The 23,074-nt window shown below is 42.9% G+C and overlaps 2 protein-coding genes across 4 annotated transcripts; one reads left to right on the top strand and one right to left on the bottom strand.

Moving 5' to 3' along the window:
• Window positions 1-1,075: 1,075 nt before the first annotated feature.
• pcyt1ba (phosphate cytidylyltransferase 1B, choline a) lies at window positions 1,076-7,950 on the top strand (the record flags this gene model as incomplete). Of its 2 annotated transcripts, none has more annotated exons than XM_079181205.1 (8): window positions 1,076-1,156; window positions 5,380-5,479; window positions 5,885-6,001; window positions 6,139-6,290; window positions 6,900-6,978; window positions 7,066-7,208; window positions 7,329-7,517; window positions 7,726-7,950. In XM_079181205.1, 8 exons carry the CDS (start codon window positions 1,076-1,078, stop codon window positions 7,948-7,950), a joined length of 1,086 nt encoding a protein of 361 aa, XP_079037331.1. The 2 variants fall into 2 exon arrangements, with proteins under 2 accessions (XP_079037331.1, XP_079037332.1); XM_079181206.1 differs by lacking the exon at window positions 1,076-1,156 and adding an exon at window positions 2,561-2,614.
• Window positions 7,951-8,268: 318 nt separating this feature from the next.
• On the bottom strand, window positions 8,269-18,071 carry pdk3a (pyruvate dehydrogenase kinase, isozyme 3a). Of its 2 annotated transcripts, XM_079181065.1 has the most exons (12): window positions 17,724-18,071; window positions 16,054-16,195; window positions 15,865-15,936; window positions 15,429-15,613; window positions 15,230-15,319; window positions 14,799-14,876; window positions 14,603-14,679; window positions 14,367-14,468; window positions 14,178-14,285; window positions 13,937-14,050; window positions 13,403-13,523; window positions 8,271-11,574 (listed from the first exon to the last, which is right to left on the bottom strand). In XM_079181065.1, exons 1-12 carry the CDS (start codon window positions 17,824-17,826, stop codon window positions 11,561-11,563), a joined length of 1,206 nt encoding a protein of 401 aa, XP_079037191.1. In that variant the 5' UTR covers window positions 17,827-18,071; the 3' UTR covers window positions 8,271-11,560. The 2 variants fall into 2 exon arrangements, with proteins under 2 accessions (XP_079037190.1, XP_079037191.1); XM_079181064.1 differs by having other exon boundaries at window positions 8,269-13,523.
• Between the last annotated feature and the right edge of the window lie 5,003 nt (window positions 18,072-23,074).

Genomic DNA, 23,074 nt, shown 5'->3' with positions numbered 1-23,074 from the left:
GACAGAAATTAAAGATTTTACCTGCAAAGATAAAACATAATTCAGTTGGCAACTCTAATTGTAAATGCCAATAGATTACACGTTTAAAAAATAACAACCTAATATTAATATTTGCAATAAATGTAAAGCCCATAGACATCACAAATATCAGACTTGTAGAGCCTATATGCTAGTTGGCATGCAGAGAGTTAACAAAGGTCAATATATTTAATCAATATAATAGTCATATGGGTAAGTATTGCCTCAGGCTCCAAGTAAATTCATGGTGGTTGCATTTTATAAGCAATAACATTACAACTGTGTCCTTAAATGACAGGATTAGACTATTAGTCTCCCTATTTTGGTAAATCAATGGTCATCCCTGTTTATCCCAATGAGGCTCATTTCCATGGCAACCAGACGGGACTTTGTGGGGCACAATGGGCTCCTGTCCCAGATTTGGGGCCACAGAGAAAGAGTGCGTCCAACAATGAAAACACAAAGCGTGTTTTGTCCTTCCTCCCCACAGCCTATTTTACACTAGCCTACAGTATGGTGGGTTTATGGCCACTTTATCATGTTACTTCAGTGGCAAAACAAAACGTGTGTGTATGTTAAATAGTATATTTGTGTACAGTATGAACTGTCTAATCATGGGTTAACATGTGTTGTTGCCCTTAAGTTTAGGCTATAACCATGTTTTATCATTTTTGTTTTGTAAAACACATCGTTCACTTATTTCTAATTAGGCTATTAGTCGCAGATTGTACGCTTAAGGTCTCCACTTTCGTAGCCAACAGTAGAAAGAGGGTTCATGAATGTAGGTACAGTGTAATAAATAGCCGGATGGTCTACTGTCTGCTAAATGGACTGTGGCCCATAGTTGTCGCAGCTCATCAGCGGTGAGCAGCTGATCTGTCCTGTTGGACAGACTGGACAGACGGGCTGATCGTCCCGCTGCTGCTGTTGCCCGCTGTGCTGGAGAAAGGGGCAGCCGTATAGACCAAAGAGAAAACAGACAGACGAGCAAGTGGGAAACAAATTATTTACTTTAGACCTACATAATTGTTTCTTTTTTGTTGTTTTTTTGGACACCATGGTGAAACAGCGACGCAGCAGAGCGCATTCCGGTTGCACAGCTGTTGCGCCTCTTTGTTGCAGAAGAGGACCACTAAAGGTAAGGACGCATGAAAGTTTCGGTTTTAATCAGTTCTACATAGTTATGCAAGTCCAGCCGCCAACGGCAACCGGGATGCTTTCCAAGTAGGTTGCCCTGTGGTGGGAAAGGGGAAAACAAGCTTAGTGAGTGTAGTCTGAAGCTGCTAATGACACCCTATTTTAATATTTACAGGCACCAAATACCAAATACACTATTCTGACAAGCAGAGCAGACCACTCACAGATGGGTGTGACTGTGATGGGTAAAACGGCAGCTACATATCTTCAACTGGATCCAGCAGGAGACGTTGAACGTGCGAAATATTAAGCTTAACAATATATAATAAGGTCACTAATATGGTTAGCCTTTCACTGACATTGTAGATGTTTTTTGATTGAATTGTTTTTCTTCCAACTATAATAATTATCTACTATTAGATCCATTTGGAAGCTAACCCTTACAGAAGGGGAACTTTAATAACAACATGTTCTTAATTTCTTTCTAATCTCTTGGAAACTTGATTGCCCACAAGTGGGGGCAAATAAATAAGCAGTGATACTCAGTATCATCTCACTGATGGTGCTATGGACCACTCCACCAATCCTCACTGCTTATACTAATAGACTGCTGTATCTTCTCCCTGATTGGTCCTTTCTTGGAGCTCTCTCCTCTTTTTCCGTCGCCATGGCGAGAGCTCCCCGGCTCTGCGTACGAAGATCGTTTATTGAAACAGTGACTCACTCACACAATATAATCCTGTACAGATAAATACTATTCATGTATTTCTGCTTACGTGCCTCATTTCTGCCCTGAAGTGATACTCTTCCTACAGTTACACATACATGATAGATGACTGACTCCACATCAAGTGTGTAGAATGTGTCACTTCCACATATCAATGCATAGCAATGATACCATTTTAACAACAAGGCAATCGATTATCGGGGTCTCCATCCTTTGTTTTTGCACAGCCATCAGTCTTACTGAACATCTGTACCGCTGATGCCAGATGTGCCTGTATATTTGTGACACAAATGCAATGCCTCTGTGGGTTGAATCAGTGCTAAGCGGCCTTTAGAGAGCAGCACAATTTATACAATACCCTCATGAACCTCGGAAGTTTTTAACTGAATCTATTTGCAAAAACATCAGATTGAGATGCAAAGCTCGTCCCATTTGTGGTACCGAGAAAAAGCTATAGAGTGAGACCTCTTCCCTGCCTCCCCCCTCTCTCTCGCTCTCTGCAGCAGGGGATCAGAGGGGTGGTGGAGGAGGAGGAGTAGAGGGGAGGACAGACAGAGAGGCAGAGCAGGGAGTGGGCGGGGAAACAGAGGAAGGAGAAAGAGACAGAGTGGTGAGGAGAGAAGGCAGCCTCTCACTGATGCTGAGTCACATTACAGAGGGACCACAGCCGCATCCCATGAGTCTTTGGGAATCATGGAGGAGCTTGAGCACACCTGCCCCCATCCCCGGACGGTAGGGCATTTTGGATGTGTGGGTTTTCTTGCGTGTTCATGTCTTGCAGTGTGTGTGTGTGTGTGTGTGTGTGTGACAGGGAGGGAGAGGAAGACAAAGGGTCCTGCTTCCTCCCCTGTTACGAAACAGATCCCCTATAGCATCAGGAGGCTATGCTCAGAATGCTGAGTGGACAGTGTGTGGTCAAAGAAGGAGGGGGGGGGGGGGGGTTTACACAATGGACCAAAACAGCATGAATGACCTGCTGGAGGGGACATTGCGGCAGTTAGGAGAGCCTCTTGTGTCTGGATATTCTCTTCTTCTTTAGTGTAATTCCTCATCCTGGCATTCCTGTCTGTGTCCTCCAAATGGCCCATCGTTGCCTTTTACTCTCCTCTGTCTTCACTCCAACCGCTCTCTATTCTTGTGAAGCTGTCTGATCTTCACTGCCGGTGTTTTCTCTTGCCCTCTATCCCTGTGGGTTTTTTTGGCCTTTCCCCCCCCCCCGCCTGATTTAATCCTTCTTATGCCAGATGTTCTTTGCTCGTGCCAGAGAGGGCTTTTCTGTGCACGCTCACGCCGCTCGCCCCGATAGGCCTGTGAGCCCCTGGTCAGCAGGTTTAAGCTTTGCCATCTGCCGAGTGTTTGTACGCCGCCTCTCTCTGTTCTCACAGTGCCCAGGGAATCATGGGAGACGAGGGTGCTCCCTATCCACAACCTCTCTGCTGCTTTTTTGTTGTTGTTGTTGTTGTAGCTCAGATGGCTAGCATTGAGGTCTGATACCTCTCTAATGGAAACGGAGAGAGGAATTGAAACATTTAACATGACTGGACAAAATGTTCAAAGGAAATGGGACATACAAACATCTATAGCAATGTTAAAAATGAATACCCCCTTTACTTTCCTCTTATAACACTTTACCTGCTTATGTGTTACCTGCTTTCATATATTCTGTTAGTTAGCGTGCACGACAATTAAAATCCATTTTTCCACATTAAATAGCCTGTCCTGTTAGTTGCTGCACACAGCTCTGATTTTTAAGCGATACATATAGTGAAGTGAAAGTGAAATGGCAGTTCATCGACTCCGGCAGACCGTAGAGCACGTTGTGGTATAAAAACACAGAAATTGGTAAAACAAAAATGAGTGTAAGGCGTCATTATTAAACCAAAATAGGAAATGTGTTGTGTTTTGTATCTTAGGTTATGTGTGAACATCATCATTTTGTTTGCCAAAAAGTAGTTCACACTCACACAGAAATGGTACAATGTTATCCTAAGTATTGATGGCTTCAGTCAGACATGATGGGGGGAGGGGTCAGACCCCAAATAGGTCAAACTCCTTGTTAGACTTCAATCAATCACAGAAACAACGTAAATATTTTGTATTTAACTTAGTTTTATAGCTTTTGTCATTTTCTGTAGTGGACCTCTGTAAAATGTCATCAGTTCAAAATATTTTTTTAGCAGCAATTCTTTAAAAAAAATTGGAAATTTCGTGCAGTATCAAGATGACAAAACAATTCAAAGTATGTTCTGAGCTGCTTAAGACGTCCCAAACAGAACAGGTGGGTTGAACAAGCAGCAGTACGGACATAACACCTCCCAGATGTTTATGTTTGCTTATTAGAGCTCTCCTTGTCTGCATTATTAATCCTGGCCTGTTAATACTTTATAACTCTGAGGAGGTCACCTGTTTATAGCCTATGTTGTCGAATTTCATGCGGAGATTGGAACGGTCCTCAGTGTGGCAGGCTTCTCATCAAATTACAGTACTTAAGTATTATCGCAAGAATCTGTGAAAAACCTGCGATAAAAGTCACAACATCTCAGTACAACGTCTAGCTGTTATTTGAATAACCTTCGCAAGAAGAAAGCTTCATTTCTTTTAAAGCCAATTCACCTGTTAAGTGTCACTCTTACTGTGTACTTAGTGCACTGTTATTTGACTGTCCTTGTCTGCGTCCGTGGAACATGTCATGCCAGACTGTTCAAGGATATGTTGACGTCAGTTGCCTGCGTTTTCCACAGAGGCCGAATGTATTTCCATTTTTTTTCATCCTCCGCTCACACTCCCACAGCTTTCTGCTCTGTGCAGACTCTGATTATAATTTATTGGTGTGAATGATATTCAGTAAATATTCCCTGCAGTCAACAGATGGCATACAAAGACAAATCTTCAGGCAGGCTCACACACACTTTAACCTTGATGTAGCTGTGACAAATATCATCTTATAATCTTACTTGTCCTTGTTTATCTTTGTTTCCGTTTCCCACTGTCTTTTTATTCTTTCTTTACCTGCTGGATTTAAATGTATTTTATTTGAAAATGATAATTGTTTTCTTCCTGTCCACTGGAAGTCTGCTGCCTCTCCCATCTTATTCTTCCCTTTGAATTTGAGCTAATTCCTAAGAGGCCTTTCTACAGCAAACCAATAGCCCTGCCCTTGGTTTCTGCCACATGTTAATACACACATAGGCTACACATGCAGAAGTGAATGTCTGCTCACACACACACACACACACACACACACACACACAGAGCGATCAATAACACTGAGTGCAGGGCTGTCTGTCTCTCAATCCATTGTCCCAATGTGGAGCAGGCATCAGCTGTGATCAATACCTTAATGGAGGTTACTGTAATAGAAATGAGCATGGAAACAGAGTGATACCGTGAACTTGAAGGGATGGGAGTGTTTTAGATGAACTTCAGTCTCCTACGTTCACCCGTCCTCCAAAATAAGACATTTGTACTCAGTCTCTTCCTCCGTCTCTCCCTCTCAGACTCTGACTAAGCCCGCCATCTTTGCCAGGGAGACCAGTTGTGATTGTCGCGCCCCTCACGAGAAGCTCACCATCGCTCAGGCCCGCAGAGGCACCCCAGGTACAGTAGACCTCCTCCGGCTCACTTCCTCCTCTTGATTCATTTCCATTACTGTTACTGCTACATTTTCTACTATCATACTGTAATGTTACTACAACTACTTCCTCTGAAGCTCCTCCTACTACCACAACAACTACTGCTACTACTGCTGGTGCTACTCCTTTAGTATCCACCAAAACTACTATTACCACTGATATATTTTACTAGTGATGCTAAAGTTACTGCTACTTTTTCTCATATTATACTGTGCTACAACTACTACTGCTCTTGGTACCAGTACAGTATCACCATCATCCCTCTCAGTACAACTCTGTTGCTTTTCATCCACAGCCATCACTCTCCTCTCACTGATACTACTGCAGTAGGTGATGATACACGCGTTAATGTATTGCTGTGTGCTTTCAGTGGACCGGCCGGTCAGAGTCTACGCAGATGGCATCTTTGACCTGTTCCACTCTGGGCACGCTCGCGCTCTCATGCAGGCCAAGAACCTCTTTCCCAACACCTACCTTATAGTAGGAGGTAGGCCCCACACACACACACACACACACACACACACCCTAAAAATCCACTGCTGAAAATAACACATGATTGTGAACTACGTGCTTCTGTGTTTTTTTTATGTTTTGTGTGCTTTCCCTCCCATGTGCTTGGAACAGTGTGCAGTGATGAGCTGACCCATAAGTACAAGGGTTTCACAGTCATGACGGAGATTGAGCGCTACGAAGCGTTGAGACACTGCCGCTATGTCGACGAGGTTTTGAGAGACGCACCCTGGACTCTGATACCGGAGTTCCTGGAGAAACACAAGGTGCGTCTGTGTGGTTGTTTTGCAGTATCTGAGGGTCAAACTGTGCATGAAGCACATCCAGGGGCATCCGAAGGCCACAAGCACCTCCTAATTGAGTTTGGAGGAACACCTGCAAAAGATGTTATAGGCAGTCCAGAAGTCACTAATACCTGGTTACCAGGAGTCGGATGCTGCAGGTGATGTACTATTTTAGAAAATAATACAACAATGACAAACTTTTAAAGCATATTTTAGAGGAAGGCGAGTTATTAAGAATCAATAAGCTCACCAACAACTCTAAACAACACTGGGGGATGAAAGTGTGCACAGCTGTCCGCTACTTGGACACTGGAACAGATGTTCAGTTTTCGGTGCAGATAAAATATCTCAGTTGCGTGTTAGAATTATTCAAACCCAAAATGATAAATACATAAAGCGGATTTCATAGCCATCAACATATCGGCTAAATATAGAAGTACCTTAAAAGTTGCACTTTGTGAAAAGCTCTTAAGAGGAAGCTCTTAGCTTTGAACTTTTAGAGCCTTATACGAGAACCCCTGCTAAGATGGGACACCACTTGAAATATCTATATTTTGCAAAACTGTACAACTGTATGTTTATGTTCCTCAGATTGATTTTGTGGCTCACGATGACATCCCCTACTCCTCAGCAGGGAGTGAAGACGTTTATAAACACATCAAGGAGGCAGGTCAGTGTGTGATGACAGGATGATAAATACAAATATATATCAGGCAGTTTTCAAATTCTCTGTGTTGTTTTTGCGCGTGTCTTCCAGGCATGTTTGTGCCTACACAACGGACAGAAGGAATCTCGACTTCTGACTTGATCACCAGAATTGTCAGAGACTATGACGTCTACGCACGGCGCAACCTCCAGCGTGGCTACACGGCCAAAGAGCTCAACGTCAGCTACATCAACGTAAGAGCATGTTTCTACAGGTCACCGCATTGCTACAGTGGAAGACATCTCAGTGTGTATGGATGTGCTCACTTGTAAACACTATCTGAATGGCTTTTCCTCAACATTTAACCCGCTCAGGAGAAGAAGTACCGGCTGCAGAACCAAGTGGACCGAATGAAGGAGAAGGTTCGCACGGTCGAGGAGAAGAGCAAACATTTTGTTTACCGCGTGGAGGAGAAGAGCCACGACCTCATTCAGAAGTGGGAAGAGAAATCCAGAGAGTTTATAGGCAACTTCCTTGAACTTTTTGGACCTGATGGGACTTGGGTACGTAACTCTTTGAGAAGGCAACTTCCTATTATAATCACTGTCTTCATCGTCACTGGATTACTTATTGTCATATTGATCTATTGAAGCTTTGTTTGCTTACTATGTCAGATAGCATGTGCTATTAAAAACAGACCTTTGATGCATGGACCTTTGTGCTGTGTGCGCGCTAACATTCACTCTCTTTCACCCCGGCGTCCCTGAACAGAAACAGGTGTTTCAGGAGCGCAGTGGACGAATGCTGTCCTACGCTCTGTCCCCCCGAGGGTCGCCCTGCAACAGTCCTCCCCGAGAACTGTCCCCCCTGCGCTCTCCCTCACCCCCGTCTCCCCCCGCCCGCTGGCACAGTGCACGGCCCTCGCCCCCACCCTCCCCCAAAGGAGCATCGGCCTCTCTAAGCAGCATGAGTGAAGGTGACGAAGATGAGAAGTAAACGGATTGTTGAACACACACACACACACACACACACACACACACACACACACTTCACTCACAGTACACTGCCTGAGAACTGCTCACACACAAACACAACACAAAACACTGGCTGGATACTGAAACAGTTATCCTTAAGGAAGTTGCTCAACTGCAAGGCAGACGAGGATCATGGGAAATGAAGTTCTATTCTGCGGAGCTAAGAAGCCATCACTGTCTCAGCTGTGTGGGCAACCAAGCAGACAGACAAAAGACAAGAGAAGAAGAGGATTTACGAACATAGTGTCACATATCGTAAGAAGGTCCAGAATGCTTTGCAGCATCTTTCAGAGGATTTGCTTCGGATTTGTCCAGTGCTGATAGAGACTGTCCAACAGCCTGATCATAATATCACCTCATTGTTTTTTGTCCTTTTTCTGTTTACTTTAGCTTTTTTTTTTTTAAAGATGCAAAGATTTCGTGTAACTTCTGTGACCACCAGATGTGAATAGGCACAAAGTTACGGAACATTGTGTGTGATGTTCAGCTCAACAGCTCATGTGAATTGACAGGAACTGGACTCATTCCTCACTGAGTAATGTAGTGCTTGTTGAACGGACAATTGTGAATTAAAGAAAAGACACTGCACACCGTAGATTAGCAGAAGTGAAGTGTTGGCACATTTTAGTATAAATGGTTGGCAACTTATATTAAATAAGTGATCCACAATCATTGAGCCACGCTACTGTTGTGACCACTACCACCGTTTAAAACTAATCCCTCAGAAAATCATAAGGAATTAAAATTAGCCTATTGGAATAGCTGCCTGCATGATCCTGAAACGCATCCAAAACAGCTCTAGTGAAAGACAAATTAATTTAGGAGGGGGTTCTCGTCACCTCGGTTGTACAGCTTTGTTTGAAATCAAGCAATATAATCCTAGTTGTAAAGTTCATATGAAAAAAATACATTTTTAAATGAATATGGAAACAAGGTCTGTCATAGAATTAGACACTAAAACAAGCCCCTTTAGACTCGAGTCTTGGACTGCGCCTATTGACTGTGATGAGACAGAAAAAAAACAGCCTTTTATTAGCTTCTTGAATGTAAAGTGAGTCTTTGAGACCACACCTAGAGAGTCAATGTAACCACTCTAAGTTCTAGTCACATCATGCGATACAACACACACAAATCCTTCATCGTCACAGTCATTCACTAGGCCACATAAACATCACGTCTAATCCATAGGTAGAAGCATTTGTGGATTCTCAGCGTTAATAAAGCCATGTATTTTTTGACAGTTTGCCATGTTTTGTCTATCGACCTTTAGCAGACATTCTTGCTCTTTGGAATTTGATGTCAGCTGTCAATCAAACCCGGAAAACTTGGAGATGCAGCCTTTCTCTATAGGACTCTGATGATACTTGAAATAAACAATAATTGAAGCCCTCCAGGTGAACTGTCAGCTCCTCAACAGCCGGATCATCAGCCTAATGTTTTATTTGATATTATTGGAAATGTATGTTATAACTTTTCTTTTTTGCTCAGGTCTGCTCACTCATGCCAGGCCGGCGCAGACCTCTCTTCCACCCCAACAATACAATTAATACCCTAATGCAATGTAGAGACCTAAATGTCCTGTACGCACTACATGTTAATCTGCACTATATGTACAAACTTTGGGAAAGTGTGTCTTTTTTTATTTTTTAAATTTCAATGTTCAAACGGCTTGATATGTAAATAAATCTAAAATCTAAAACTGAATGCGAGTCAAACTGCATTTCGCACACAAAAGCAGTTTTCTTTATTGTCGGGTTTGACAAGTTGATCTCATGCTGAATCACATTAATTAGACTGCTCTGTCACCATTTTTTTGGTATATGAATGTCGCATTAATTGCATATCTTTGTGTGACCACCTCCGCAGTGAGCATACATCTGTTTAAGCTGGAGGTACAGTAGGATAGAAAAACAGAGCAATTGCTCCACACTGGCTTCGTGGACAGCAAACACATCATTAACAGTTGTATACATGATCTTTTCTAATATACCAGAGGAACAGAGACAGTCTTTAACAGTAAAGGTTGATTACTCTTAAATCACACAACTGGAATTGAAACACAAAGGTGTGAACTGGCAGGTTACGAAGGCATTGGCAGTGATGAAACCTTTCAGTGAGCCAGAAATATTCTATTTAAACCCAAACCATGATCTTTTCCTAAACCTAACCAAGTAGGTACGTGCCTTAACCTAAAGAGATTTCTGGCTGAGGCAAACTTCAAAGAATGAAAGAGGAATTAGCATGCTAGCTAACTAGCCAGCTGCTAAATTAAACAACCCAAGGCTTCACCCACACACTTTTGTCACAGCGTAGTAAAGCACATTGTTGTCGCCAGTTGAGTGACAACTTTATGCGGCTTTTTTTCTGGAACCACTGTAACATGAAAGCATGGTAGAATTAGCATGCTAGCTAACTAGCTAGCTGCTAAATTAATCAACTTAATGCTTCATCCACACACTCTTGTCAAAGCGTATGAAAGCACATTGCTATTGTCAGATGAGTGACAACTTTATTTGGCTCATTTTCTGTAACCAGTGATGCATTACAGCATGGTGGAACTAGTAAGCTAGCTAGCTAACTAGCCACATCGCTAATTTCACATGCGTCACCTTTCATCCAAACACTCTTGTCTAAGCCAATTGCTATTGCCAGATAATCTGCCAATCACAGCACAGTGGTGCCAGCCAGTACTAGCCAATCATAGCACAGAAGTACTAGCCAGTACTAGCCAATCACAGCACAGAAGTACTAGCCAGTACTAGCCAATCATAGCACAGAAGTACAAGCCAGTACTAGCCAATCACAGCACAGAAGTACTAGCCAGTACTAGCCAATCACAGCACAGAAGTACTAGCCAGTACTAGCCAACCATAGCCCAGAAGTACTAGCCAGTTCTAGCCAATCACAGCACAGTAGGGCGAGACTAGGCGGAACAGCCCATTCTTAGCTAACAAAAACATGTTTTCTTTTTTTTTGGTGATTATACATTTAAGAAAACAAATGTTTTAATAATGTATTCCCTTTCTGCTAATAGATTCCAATAATTGCTGCTGCTCCTTCGTCGTCGGGGGGGGGGGGGGGGGGGGTTTACTGCTGCTCCTTCGTCGTCGGCGGGGAGGGGGGCTGCTGCTGCTGCTGCTGAATTTGTCAATTGTATCAAGTCCGACTTACATTTTTTTTTTTTGCTGGTGGATTCGCGGGCCACATAAAATGACGTGGCGGGCCGGGTGTTTGACACCCCTGCTGTAGACCATCATTAGACACCAAAACTGTTCAATAAAAGAGTTTTTGTCTTTAAATGAAATGCAGTAAGAGAATGAATAAAACAGACGGCGGTTACAGTTCTACTTGTAGCCAAAAAACCTACTTTGCCTTGATGAATGATTGTTTTGTATTTTATGTCTTGTGTATTAATGTTGGTCATGTACATGAGGTCCAGGGAGATTTATAAGGACTGTAAAGGTGTGACTCCATATGTTTTATGTATAAAAGCTTTTATCATGGAGACTTGTCATGTCTCCATGGATGGGGGCGCTTTCCATGCTGTGTTCTTCATCTACACTTCTTTCTTTTCACATCAGACGCGCTAAAGGAGATGAGAGAAGGAAGTCACTTCAGATTATTCAAAGTCTTGACAAATGGTTTTGGGTCATGTTTCATTTCTTCTATTTACAAAATCAAGATTCTTGATCGAGGTCTGAATTGATTGTATGAAAGGTAGTTGAATGAGATATATCTCTGTGAAGGTTTTAGTAAGTGCACTAAAATGTTCCTGAATATGATTCATGTTTCAAACATTTGGATGGTTTGACGCACTGCGTCTGTACCAAGAGATTAGTGGCTCCTTTGGCCACATGGAATTTCCCCTGTTGGCTTTTCCCAACAATGCTGGATTTCCTTTTGTTTACAAAAAGGAAATGTGGTGAACTGTTACCAAACTTTTAGAAAAAAAAATAGAGAAAAGCTGTTATCCAGGATAAAATAAGTTAAAACCTGTCAGGTATCAATTCCCTCTGGATTTTAGCTGTATCTTCCAATTCTTTCACTTCCACTCACGGCAATGAATACAAAAAGCAACCCTTTTAAAATACACAAGCTTTGTTCAAACTCATTCAGAAGACAGTGTGGATTAGTAATACTACAACTGAGACACCAAGCTGAATGGTTGAAGCACTGTTAGGGTAGCAAGTCCGAGCTTTGAGCTTATGTTGCGTATCCACCATGGCAACATGTTTGCCAGTGTAGAAAGGAGATGCGATGGCGTATTCACACTTTTATAATCCTCGTCAGATGCGACAGGTCCATCCTTCTCTGTGAGGGTTCACACAATGCATCATGCTGGTGTGGTTGAAGCTACCAGGCATTTTACAAGCATGCTAAAGATGCTCCTTGGGTCCTTTAGTAGTTGTTAAATCAGGGTGCAGAGCTGGCTTTGCAAGCAGGAATGTCTGATGAGGGTCAATATTGCGGGTCACTTTGTGTCAGTTAACTTCTTTGAGTAAAGTGGAAACATTTATTTTTTAAAAATACCCCTTTTTTCTCTATTATAAATAAACTTCCAGTTCAGCCTTCAAGGCAGATTTTCTTAAATATGCTAGAAATAAGGCTTTCTCTCTTAAAAAATAATAACAATAAAAAAAAACTGAAGATATTTAAAATGATGCACTCCTTTCTACATTTCTCCCAAAAGAGTTATCATTTTCTCTAATCTATAGGCAAATCCTGCCTTTCGTTTTCCGCTGGCTTCAATACAAAACAGCTCTTTGCTATGCCAATGACACACTGGCCTAATTGTGCGTTCTGTCAAAAGTGTCTTCCAAAAGGAAGGAAATGAAACCCCCTACTCTTCCAATTCGCTCTGAAACTCAAACCCCGTGACCCTGCTTGTGTCCGAGAGGGAGAAACGGAATACAAGCCTTCACTGATGGTGAGAAAGACACTCGATCAGCAGTGTGTGGCTTATTCAGCCACAGGGAGCAGTGGCCTCGTCAGCAAAGAGGAGCCGGGCCAAACTGCGCATGAGTCAGAGGGAGAGCTGAAGGAGATGCAGTGAGTTTAGCTGATAGAGGAGGAAATGGAGTCAACATTAGTGAAAGATTCACAAGAGGGGGTTCCACAATTTGGTCGAGGTTCATCTTGAGAGAGCCAGGGGTCAATGCCACAACAATTAAAGCTACGCTGATGAATGCCATTGCCATTGGGTATACAGATATACGTCAAGGTCATGTATCTTTTCCAAAGCTTTAACCACTGTAATTTAAAGGCAAGTCTGATCCTAAATTAAACTTTTACCCAAGGGCAACCTTTCATCTGACATGCTCCGGGGCAGAGTGCGAGCATTTGGGTCTGCCAGCAGAGGGCAGGGTTAGCGGGGTCAGGTGGCGTTTATCTGTTGGCTTTGTATTTGGACTTGCTGGCATCGCGCGGCTCTTTGCTGGGGTTGCTCCAGTCGTCGGCCTCGGGGCTGGTCCTATAATGCCGCCACGCTGACTTGTTGAAGACAGGCAGACGCTCGAAGGACTCACTGGAAAGGGCCTTCAAACGGAGGAACAAAACACAATGAGGAATCACGGTCATTTAACTTTGAATGAAGAGTCGGATGTTTGAGCAGACGCTAAATATAAGCCTGGTAACAGAGACGATTAGCTTAGCTTAGCATAAATATTGGCAGCGAGGGGAAACAGCTAGCCGACAATGACACTTGGATTACTGTACGGATTAAATGGAAGAGGTAAAACATGTCAGGTAATAAGCTTTAGAGGTGGCAGACACCTCTACGCCCGATACCTCCCAACACTCTGCAACTTGTACCAAAACAATCTAGGCTGATAGATAGCACTATGGGTAAGAGGAAAAACATGTATTTTAGATTTTGGATCGAATGTCCCTTTAAACTCCGACCTATCTGTCTTTGGGAGAAAGAAAAACGTTTGACCAGCTCACTTTACCTTCAGATAGATTACAGCGTCAGCGCCAACGCCATCCATGGAGTAAAGTTTCAGGTCCCCCTGGAAGTATCGGGCATAGAGCCTAGAAATTGGCAAACCGTAGCCAAAACCAGCCTGGATGGGGAGGGAGAGGGACGGAATTTAATTTCCCAGAGGTCAAGACATAAATCAAAATGCATGGGCTAAAAATGGTTGGAAATGGTCACCATGGTCAACATATGATTTGATTTTGTGTGTGTACCAATGGGATAGCTCCCGGCTCCAGGCTGGGTGTCGGAGCAGTGGAGTACATGTAGTTGAACAGACGGTCGATCTTCCTCAGAGGAACTCCTCCTCCTCTGTCACTGATCTGAAGACGGAACATGGGAGAGATGGAGCGAGAGGCCCACGAATATTTGTCTGACCGTGTGTGCACTTGTGTCTGATTTACCTTTATGGAAAGATCCTCTTTGCCCAGAGTGACTTTTGCCTTTACCGGCGGTAATCCCTCTTCACTGTTCTCATGGAGCTCCACTGTGGCTCTCATTGAGTTCTGTAAAACACCCACAGAGTTAATTAACTTAGCTCAGCACAAGTCCTCATGCAATTATAGCCACGTCGCAATTTAATTACGTTAAAAGAGCACTTAGCTAGCTAGGTTTCTGCCACTGATGCTGCACGGCTCACCTTGAAGAGTTCAAACAGCATGTGAAACAGATGCGAGGGCACATACACCGCCTGGATGGGCTTTTCAGGGGCCTTCACTGGAAAACAAAGAATGGAAGCTAGTTATTTTGACGGACCAAACGGAACACATTGCGCGGCTACAGCTGTGTGACAGATTACGGGGGGAATCACGAAGCATTAAAACAAAATCTCTTACTGTTGAACTCCTCAATCTTCAGCTCGGGAGCAGCCAAGTAGTACTTCTCGCACAGCATCTTGGCTGTGTCGTAGGCATCTGATAGAAGAGGCAAAATAACGAGTCAGGGAGTACATTCACCGTTTACAGTTGGATTCCTGTCACAGCTCACTAATGCAGCCGTTGTTCCTCGCCGGGTCACTGAGAGTGCAGCGCCGGGTCCGGGCTGCTGGAACTCTTTATAAAACTATTATTACGTAAACACGCTGTTTGCGTGCAGATGAACTTGCATTGATTTGTGTCACTGGTGATAAAACTGTGTTTCCCATAATAAGCACCATGCAGATTCATTTCAATGAAGCCAAATATGTAAACCCATAGATAAAGTATTCCAACAGACAGAGTATAGAGTACAGTGCTCTATGAATGTACATTGTTGATTTTAAACTCACCACTGACGACGTCAGCCACACTGCAGGTGGGATCAATACTGCCGATGTGTTTTGGGTGGGCAGGGTTGGTGTCGTTACCAAACAGGAGAGCTGCACAGAAACAGAAACGGGTCGGTCACAATAAAGAACCGCGCGACCTAGGACGGGGGCAGTAGTCTGCTTGCCATTCAAGTAAACCATGTCGGGTTTTGAGGCTCACTGTGCTGGTTGATGAGCATGCGGAAAGAGATGCGGTTGGTGTAGAAGCGGTCGAGGAAGTACTGCACGCTGCTGCTGATGGAGGGGTCAAAGCCGAACTTCTCCTTGTACTCGATGACTCCCTGAGCCATGGTGGGAACCACGTCGTTGTGACGGTTACGGATCTCAATCAGCAGCTCCAGGAAGCTAAAAACAAAATAAATAAATGCAAAAGAACTCTTGTTCTCTAAACAGACTTATTCAAATTCCTGTTGGTGTCTCTCAGTCATGTGTGACCGCTCTATCTCACTGGCATGCTTACAGTGCAAACACACACCGCGTGCTACGGGGATTAGCCGCAGCGGACTCAAGACATGAAGAACAGCATGCAACAGCTGGGTGGATGACAAAGCTGCACTTGTATTTATGAATTATTAGTCATGGCAATATTGTCTCACTCATTCAAAGCTTGGCAGTCCTCTGGCTTCCTGTTCTCATAATCCAGCAGCTCCACAAAGCTCTGCATGTACCTAATAAAGCAAACAATAAGAAGGAGACTTATTAACGATACCTCTGCTGCACTATAAACCTTATCGCCCGGAAGCGTTGTAAAGGGCATCTCTCGAGCGGTGTCGAAAATGTCTCACCATTTCTGCACCAGTCTGACGGAGGGCTGGCTCAGCAGTTTATCAGGCAGCAGGTTGACCTCTCTCATGGTGTTGGCCAGCCGCACCGGCAGCTCCTTACGCAGGAACATGTAGGATGTTTTTTCACAAGCATTGTCCCTGCCTGGAAAAAAAAAAGAATGGTGTTTGTCAAAGCTACACTATTTAAAAGAAAGGACCGGAATATCTGCAAAGTCTGGTACAGTTTTCAGATAAGAAACATAATCAAGATTTAGTTTGTTTTGCTTGTTTTGCTTCTATGTACCAGCGGACACAGCTGTTACTTAAGTATGTGGTTGAGAGCTGTAGTCAGTTTCAATTTTCAACCTTTAATACGATACCTTAAACTCTGCTCCCGTCCCCTGGCTGGAACCATATTTCATAAATCATAAATCTTGTCACCCGGTAGAGAGGGGGAGTCATGGAAAGGCATTAGGGGAATTCATGTTTTAGATCATGTTTGGCAAAATGCTTTCAGGTTCTTCCAGTTGTTCAAAAAGGGCTCAACGGTAAAGTCTTACAACACAACGATAGACTTTACAGGAAGCCAGTTGTGCAGATATTGTGTTACTTTGTGAGTGACCTCAAGAGAGGCGACAGTAAGTATTTTTGTTTCTTTTGGGGGGGAAACACGATGATCTTGCAGAATGAAAGGAAATGTCTAATCACCTCTGCTGAAAGCAACAGCTTCCCCCTGATTCAGCAGTATAAGGGGAAGGCTTCCTAAACTATAAAATAGGGTAGTGACACCACCAAATACCGACTTAGCCCCGCATGACACAACCTCTGCAGCTGCCGACTACCCGTGGACGAGGCCTCATCTGTTCCCCCTCTGAAACACACCTTTATTACCGTTTGCCCCCACTGCTCTTCAGACATTAACAACTACCGTTGACGACATCCTTTTCTGCGTTTGGAACAAGTGACACACGCTTTCCTGTACTTGCACATCCAATCCGCAGCTGTGGGAACACATTGCGTAACAGAGACGACTGTGTTTAATCAGAGATGGATTAAGAAAAGTAAGCCTTCAGTGTGGCCACCGGCATTGTCATCTTGCATTTCAAGTGTCATGTCGGTGATTGACTCCACATCCAGAGAGACAAAAATAAAAAAAACACTGTAGATACAAAGAAAGACACTTAAAAAGACTCTTTATGTAACTTTAATTTGTGAAATACTAGTGATTCATGCTCTGGAATCATATCCTTCAAACTGAAAGTAAAACTGGAGCAAAGCAATTAAAAACTGGGACGTTCACCCTCCACTGTGTGGGCTACATGTTGTTGTCACAGTCTGCGTGAAAACACCTGCGTAGATTAAGCAGTGTGTCACATGACCAAATAGTAAACAAACCTGCAACGGACAGATGCCATGCAGAGACACCATGCATGCATAGCAACGTACCGTGTGTGCTGTTGTGAGTAGTGAAAGTAAACAGCACAATTCAGATGCCACACGTGATCATACCAACATATTATGTGTCATGGCAGCCTGTAGAAGACCTCCGCTATTAATAACAAGTAAGAGACTGCACGTGTCCCTTAGAATGTGGACAAATAGGGAATATAATATTAAAATGTAAGGCCTCGGATTCACGATCAGCAAGTCATGCATTCAAGATGACAGCCCTGCTGCGTCGCTGTACTCACCGAAATCCAAAAACTGCTTAATGGAGAGCGGGGACGGAGAAAATCTGGAGTAATACTCGATTTTGGGGGTCGCGTTTTTCAGCAGAGACACGAAGATCCTCATTTTTAAAAAATGTAAATAAAAAGTTCAATGACGACGCCTGGATGTAACCAAGAGAATGAGATTCAGAGAGAACACGACCATTTCATCCCCGGTAGTGTTGACAGTCCTCCTCTCTCATCGGCGTCCACATGGGTCCCAGTCCGCGAGACTCCGGAGGGCGCGAGACGAAGTGATGAATAAACGTCCATAAGGGAACAAGATAGGACACAAGCAGTGTGATGTCAAGAGGGCTACCTGGGTCTACATTGTTGTGTACGGAGATCAGCGCAACACTGTCAAGCTAGTCGGAATCAAATGCTAATTTCCGGTTAGTTTTATTTTCTTCAAAATAAAACGTTCTGTCAAAGGTATCCAGGTTTTGGGTGGCTTTGGGGTAACTGATAAGAAGCACTAAATGGAAAGTTTGGTAAACATTTTTAAGAAGGCACCAATCATACAAAACAAAATAAAGTGGGGTTCTGATAAAATCTTTATTGCAATCATATTATTTGTATGTAGTGATAGTAAGTAACGCTTAGTTACATAATTTCTTGATATAGAAACAATGATAGCACATCAATATAAAATACACTTGCTTTGTTTTTTGCCTCTTAACTCCATTGCGAAAAGAGCTGCGGAGCATAACATTTCTTAATCTAACTAACTTATTAACATTTACAACTGCAGACTTCTGGGTTTATTATAAAAACCCTTTATTACTGACTTACGTTTTTTGCCAATGGCTTATTGCGAGAAACCTTTGATTAACTCGGAAAGGTCCGGTTTCTCTCAAACGACTGACTGGTCTACAATCTGCCGACGAGACTTTCTGTACAGCTGGAAAACATTTTATTTTGAAGGACCAATATTAAGACTTCTGGCCTATATGAAACGTCTTGACGTGTTTGGACAGCACGTACATTCGAAAGTCTCGACTCAACCGCACATGCGCCAGGCTTGTTGATGCACGTCGGTGATTGGCTTAAAACCGGGAAGTGAGAAACAGCAGCAACCCAATTGGATTGGTTATTGCCTTGGTTAAATTCACCCACTATACCCACTATACATTAATGTGTGGGGTACGTATGCCCTGCTAAATGTCTCAAAGGACTGTGGGAAGACTAACAGGTAGCTGACATGACAATGCGCCAATAAGAAGGGTCAGGTGATGACGTCCCAGGTTATGATTAATACCGCCATCTAGCGGCACTTAGTTGAAGAAATTTAGCATGAAGGGTCAGCTGAACGTGATAACTAAAGGACTTGACAGTCATGCCGGTGCATTTTATTTTAGAATATTTAAATTGCTTACATTACATAGTAATAGTGACGGTAAAGGTCCATGATTGTAACACAGAATGCAAAGGCAAAAGACTAATTCATCATCATGTATGCAATAATGCCTCAGTGATGGAAAAATTAACTTGAGCCGTGGTGAAAATCATTAATCACAGGACATTTATTCTTGCAAGAAGGAACAGAGTTGAAACACATACATGGATCAAGGCTGCTCGGAGATCTGTCTCTGAATCTCCGATATTTATACTAAGTAAACAACATGCAGTGGGCTGGCACAGGGTAATTTATGTCACAATAGGATAACAAATATTTGCCTTCATACAGCTACGTATCTGGACACTAACAATTGGTTGTAGTACCATCCATCCATCCATCCATTTTCCTCCGCTTATCCGGGGTCGGGTCGCGGTGGCAGCAGGCCAAGCAGGCTGACCCAGACTTCCCTCTCACCCGCAACATTTTCCAGCTCATACTGGGGGATCCCGAGGCGTTCCCAGGCCAGCTGGGAGATATAATCCCTCCAGCGTGTTCTGGGTCTTCCCCGGGGTCTCCTCCCAGTTGGACGTGCCCGGAAAACCTCCAGTGGGAGGCGTCCAGGAGGCATCCTAATCAGATGCCCGAACCACCTCAGCTGACTCCTTTCGATGCGAAGGAGTAGCGGCTCGACTCCAAGTTCCCTCCTGATGTCCGAGCTCCTTACCCTATCTCTAAGGCTGAGCCCGGCCACCCTACGGAGGAAACTCATTTCGGCCGCTTGTACCCGCGACCTTGTCCTTTCGGTCACGACCCAGAGTTCGTGACCATAGGTGAGGGTAGGAACGTAGACCGACTGGTTGTAGTACAAAGGTCACTTTTATCGAAATCAGGAAGTCATGGTTGCAAATCAGCCCTGCGTAAGTAAGTGTTCTTCTTAGGAGACAGCTGATACTTCGATCGACAAAACAGCTGCTGAAGACGCCTGGTGTCACAGACAAGGACACAGGCCTTAAACCAGGGGTCTCACACTCATCTTCACTCTGGGCCACATCAGCATCATGGTTTCCCTCAAAAGGGCCGGTTGTAAATGTAAGACTGTGTAAATGTAACTACTCCTAACATATTGGTAAATAACTGTCTCTGCATTTGATTATTGTTTATTCAAGTGTAAAAATATTGTACATGCAGTTATATAAATGTAAAAATATATTTAAGCACATTTCTGTTATTACTTGTTTACGTACTAAGTATGTACACTTTTATGTATTATGTACTAAGAGTAACATATTGAATAAAAAGAATGTTTTAACAAACATTCTGTGTACTTTCTTTATCAGCTACAGGTAATACTGCAATCATCATTTTGTCTCTTCTCTCGATTTTTCGACATACGAATCACCATTAATTTACAGGTAAAACTGCAATCATCATTTCGGTGCATAGTCGTCACTTCCCAGCTCCTCACCATCCTGCTGGGAAATCTGTGAGTACACTAGCATGGCAACATCAATTCATCGCTGCAATAATCTCCTCCAACATGGTATGAAAGTACAATCAAGATGAACCAAACATTTTTCTAGACTCCTCCCTTTTTCCACCAGCAACACCTCTTGACCCCTCATATAGTACCAACTTGTGCCAAGGCACGAGTTCCGCTCCACTGCTTAGCTTACCTCCACAGAACCACCAGGTGTCAGCCCTGGGGCATCGTTCATATCCATCAGTTGTCTGTGGGATGTTTTTACATAATATTGCACCATTTCAAGGTCCCCATGGGACCTTCTTCTGAAAACAAATATAGTTTGCTGCATAGGGTAAGAAACAGGGTGGCATCTTGTTAACAGGTGGCAACAGATAGTGTAGAGTGTTTGTTGCTACAAGGCAGTTTGAGGAGGAGAAAAGAATTGTAAGGCACATTTGAAACCTGGAATTGTTCCCAGCGTGTAATGTCAGTGTGGTTGTATTTATTAATCGTCAATTTAATCTGCCTAACTTCCCACCATATTAAAGCAAAGCAAAACATAGTTCCGCTTATCCCACATAGCCCTGGCTGTCTAAATTTACCAATTTCCGTGATGTTAGTTCTACCACTGAGCTCTTTTTCTTTCTTACAAACACCACTAAATCCCTCTGAGCGTGTTAATATCTTCACTGGTCAGACAAGCGGCCCCAGAGACTTTCGCTTCCCTGCTCTTCCAGGCTCACTGGAGCCTGGAAACAGGTTCCCCAAGATCAAGAGTTATCAGTGGCACGATCTTCTGCGGACAATTGATTCACCTTTTTATGCTCTCTGCTATGCGGACATCTGTTGGTGTGCTTAACGCCCCCCCCCCCCCCCCCCCCCCACCTCGGTACATTCCAAGTTTTCATAACCTTGTGCGTTGACTGTTATGAGTCCTCCTGAGTGGGAGAGGACGTCATTTCTTTTCTTTTTAACATTTTTTAAATATATATTCTGCTGTATTTTCTCCCATATGTTACAAATGGTTTAGGAAGATATGCGTTCTTAATTTCAATTTAATTGTATCATTTGTTCTTTCAATCAACCCTGCTGACTGTGGGTGATAAGAGCGAAAATATTTAATGTTTATTCCAAATACCTCAGCCAAATGTTTAATCATTTGGTTTACAAAATGTGTATCATTTATCACAATAAATTATTTCTGGTTTTCCAAAACGTAGTATTATGTCTTTAGTCAAAGCTTTTGCTTCCGTAATAGCATCTCGATCCATTTAGAGTATCTGTCCATTATTGTCAAACAATATTTTTTCCCTTTATATTGGTTTAGTTGAATGAAATCCATGCAAATATGTTGAAATGGATTATATTTTGCACATACAGTGCATGCTAGAAATTGTTTTTTTTAGTAGTTTGTGAAACCATATGCTGCAAAGACCCTGCTTATCATAGATAACATCATCCCTCCCGTTGTTAACTCATGGCTCAAAAGAGCCGTATATTACATAAGGTCTTAGGTAATATTAGTTTGCTCTCAGGTCATTCCCAGAAACGTTTATTTTATTTTTTTTCTGTTTTGTTTTATCCAATACGTTTTTCATTGCTGTGGTTTGCATGTCTTTTTAGATTTTGTGATCTAAATGTTGCACTTAAAAACTAAGTCATTTGGTATTTGATTTCATTTGTACTGCATCGAGTAGTTGTAATATCAATTCTCAATGTGTAATAGGTTTATCATAAATCAATTCTGATAAAGGTTTAGCTAATTCAGCGTAATTAGGAACCCAACTTCTACAGAACTTAGTCACTCCTAAGAATGACATCATTTGTAAGTTTTGTTTGAGGTTTTGGTGCTTTGACAATGGCTTCTTTTCTTTTGTATCGGCCATTCTTAGATAAATCATAACCCAAATATTTTACTTTTTCTTTCCAGAGCTGGAGTTTGTTTTTTGCTTACTTTATGATCTTGTTCATAGAGAAACTTTAGCAGTGCAAGAGTATCCTCTTTGCATTGTTTTTGCGTCATATCAAAATGTCATCCACATAAAGTAAGATTCTTCCCCTGGTGGGTCGAATTTAGAAACAGAATTTCAGCTGCATTAATTGTTTTCAACGCCTCTTCCTCAGCAGGGGAGAGCATGAACATGTCTCTTATTTTGTTTAAATTTAGATAAGCTTACAGCCTTGGCTGTGACCGTGACCCACTTTATCAAGACTGTAGAAATAATTTGGTGAGTTTAGAAACCTCTTGCACACAACAGTCAATCGTTTATTCAAACCACTTTCATTCTATTTGATATTTTTCTAATATTTCTATCTATTATTCTTTACCCTTACTCTGTGTCTGTGCATCAGTGTGTGTGCGTGTTTTTACATGACCTGATTCATCTGTTGAATGTGGCGTCCTGACGGCCCCCTCCTCCCGTTTGTCCCCCTGCTCTCCGCTCCACTCCTTCTGAAAACAATCAGGCTCCGCTCCGTGAAACTCCCGTCCATCCGCTCTCTCTCCACGTCTTTCCACTGCCCCGTCCACAC

This window comes from Pholis gunnellus, assembly GCF_910591455.1.
Source record: "Pholis gunnellus genome assembly, chromosome: 20".
Classification (NCBI taxonomy): Eukaryota; Metazoa; Chordata; class Actinopteri; order Perciformes; family Pholidae; genus Pholis; species Pholis gunnellus.
The sequence above is the reverse complement of the archived record's forward strand: the minus strand, read 5'-3'. Positions and strand labels throughout refer to the sequence as shown.

Coding starts and splice junctions, on each gene's coding strand:
- pdk3a (XM_079181064.1), bottom strand. CDS start 17,826: ATGAGGATCTTCGTGTCTCTGCTGAAAAACGCGACCCCCAAAATCGAG. Junction 14,680..14,798: donor GAAGATTGAGGAGTTCAACA/GTAAGAGATTTT, acceptor TTTGTTTTCCAG/TGAAGGCCCCTGAAAAGCCC. Junction 14,286..14,366: donor AAGAGGATCTTTCCATAAAG/GTAAATCAGACA, acceptor TTCCGTCTTCAG/ATCAGTGACAGAGGAGGAGG.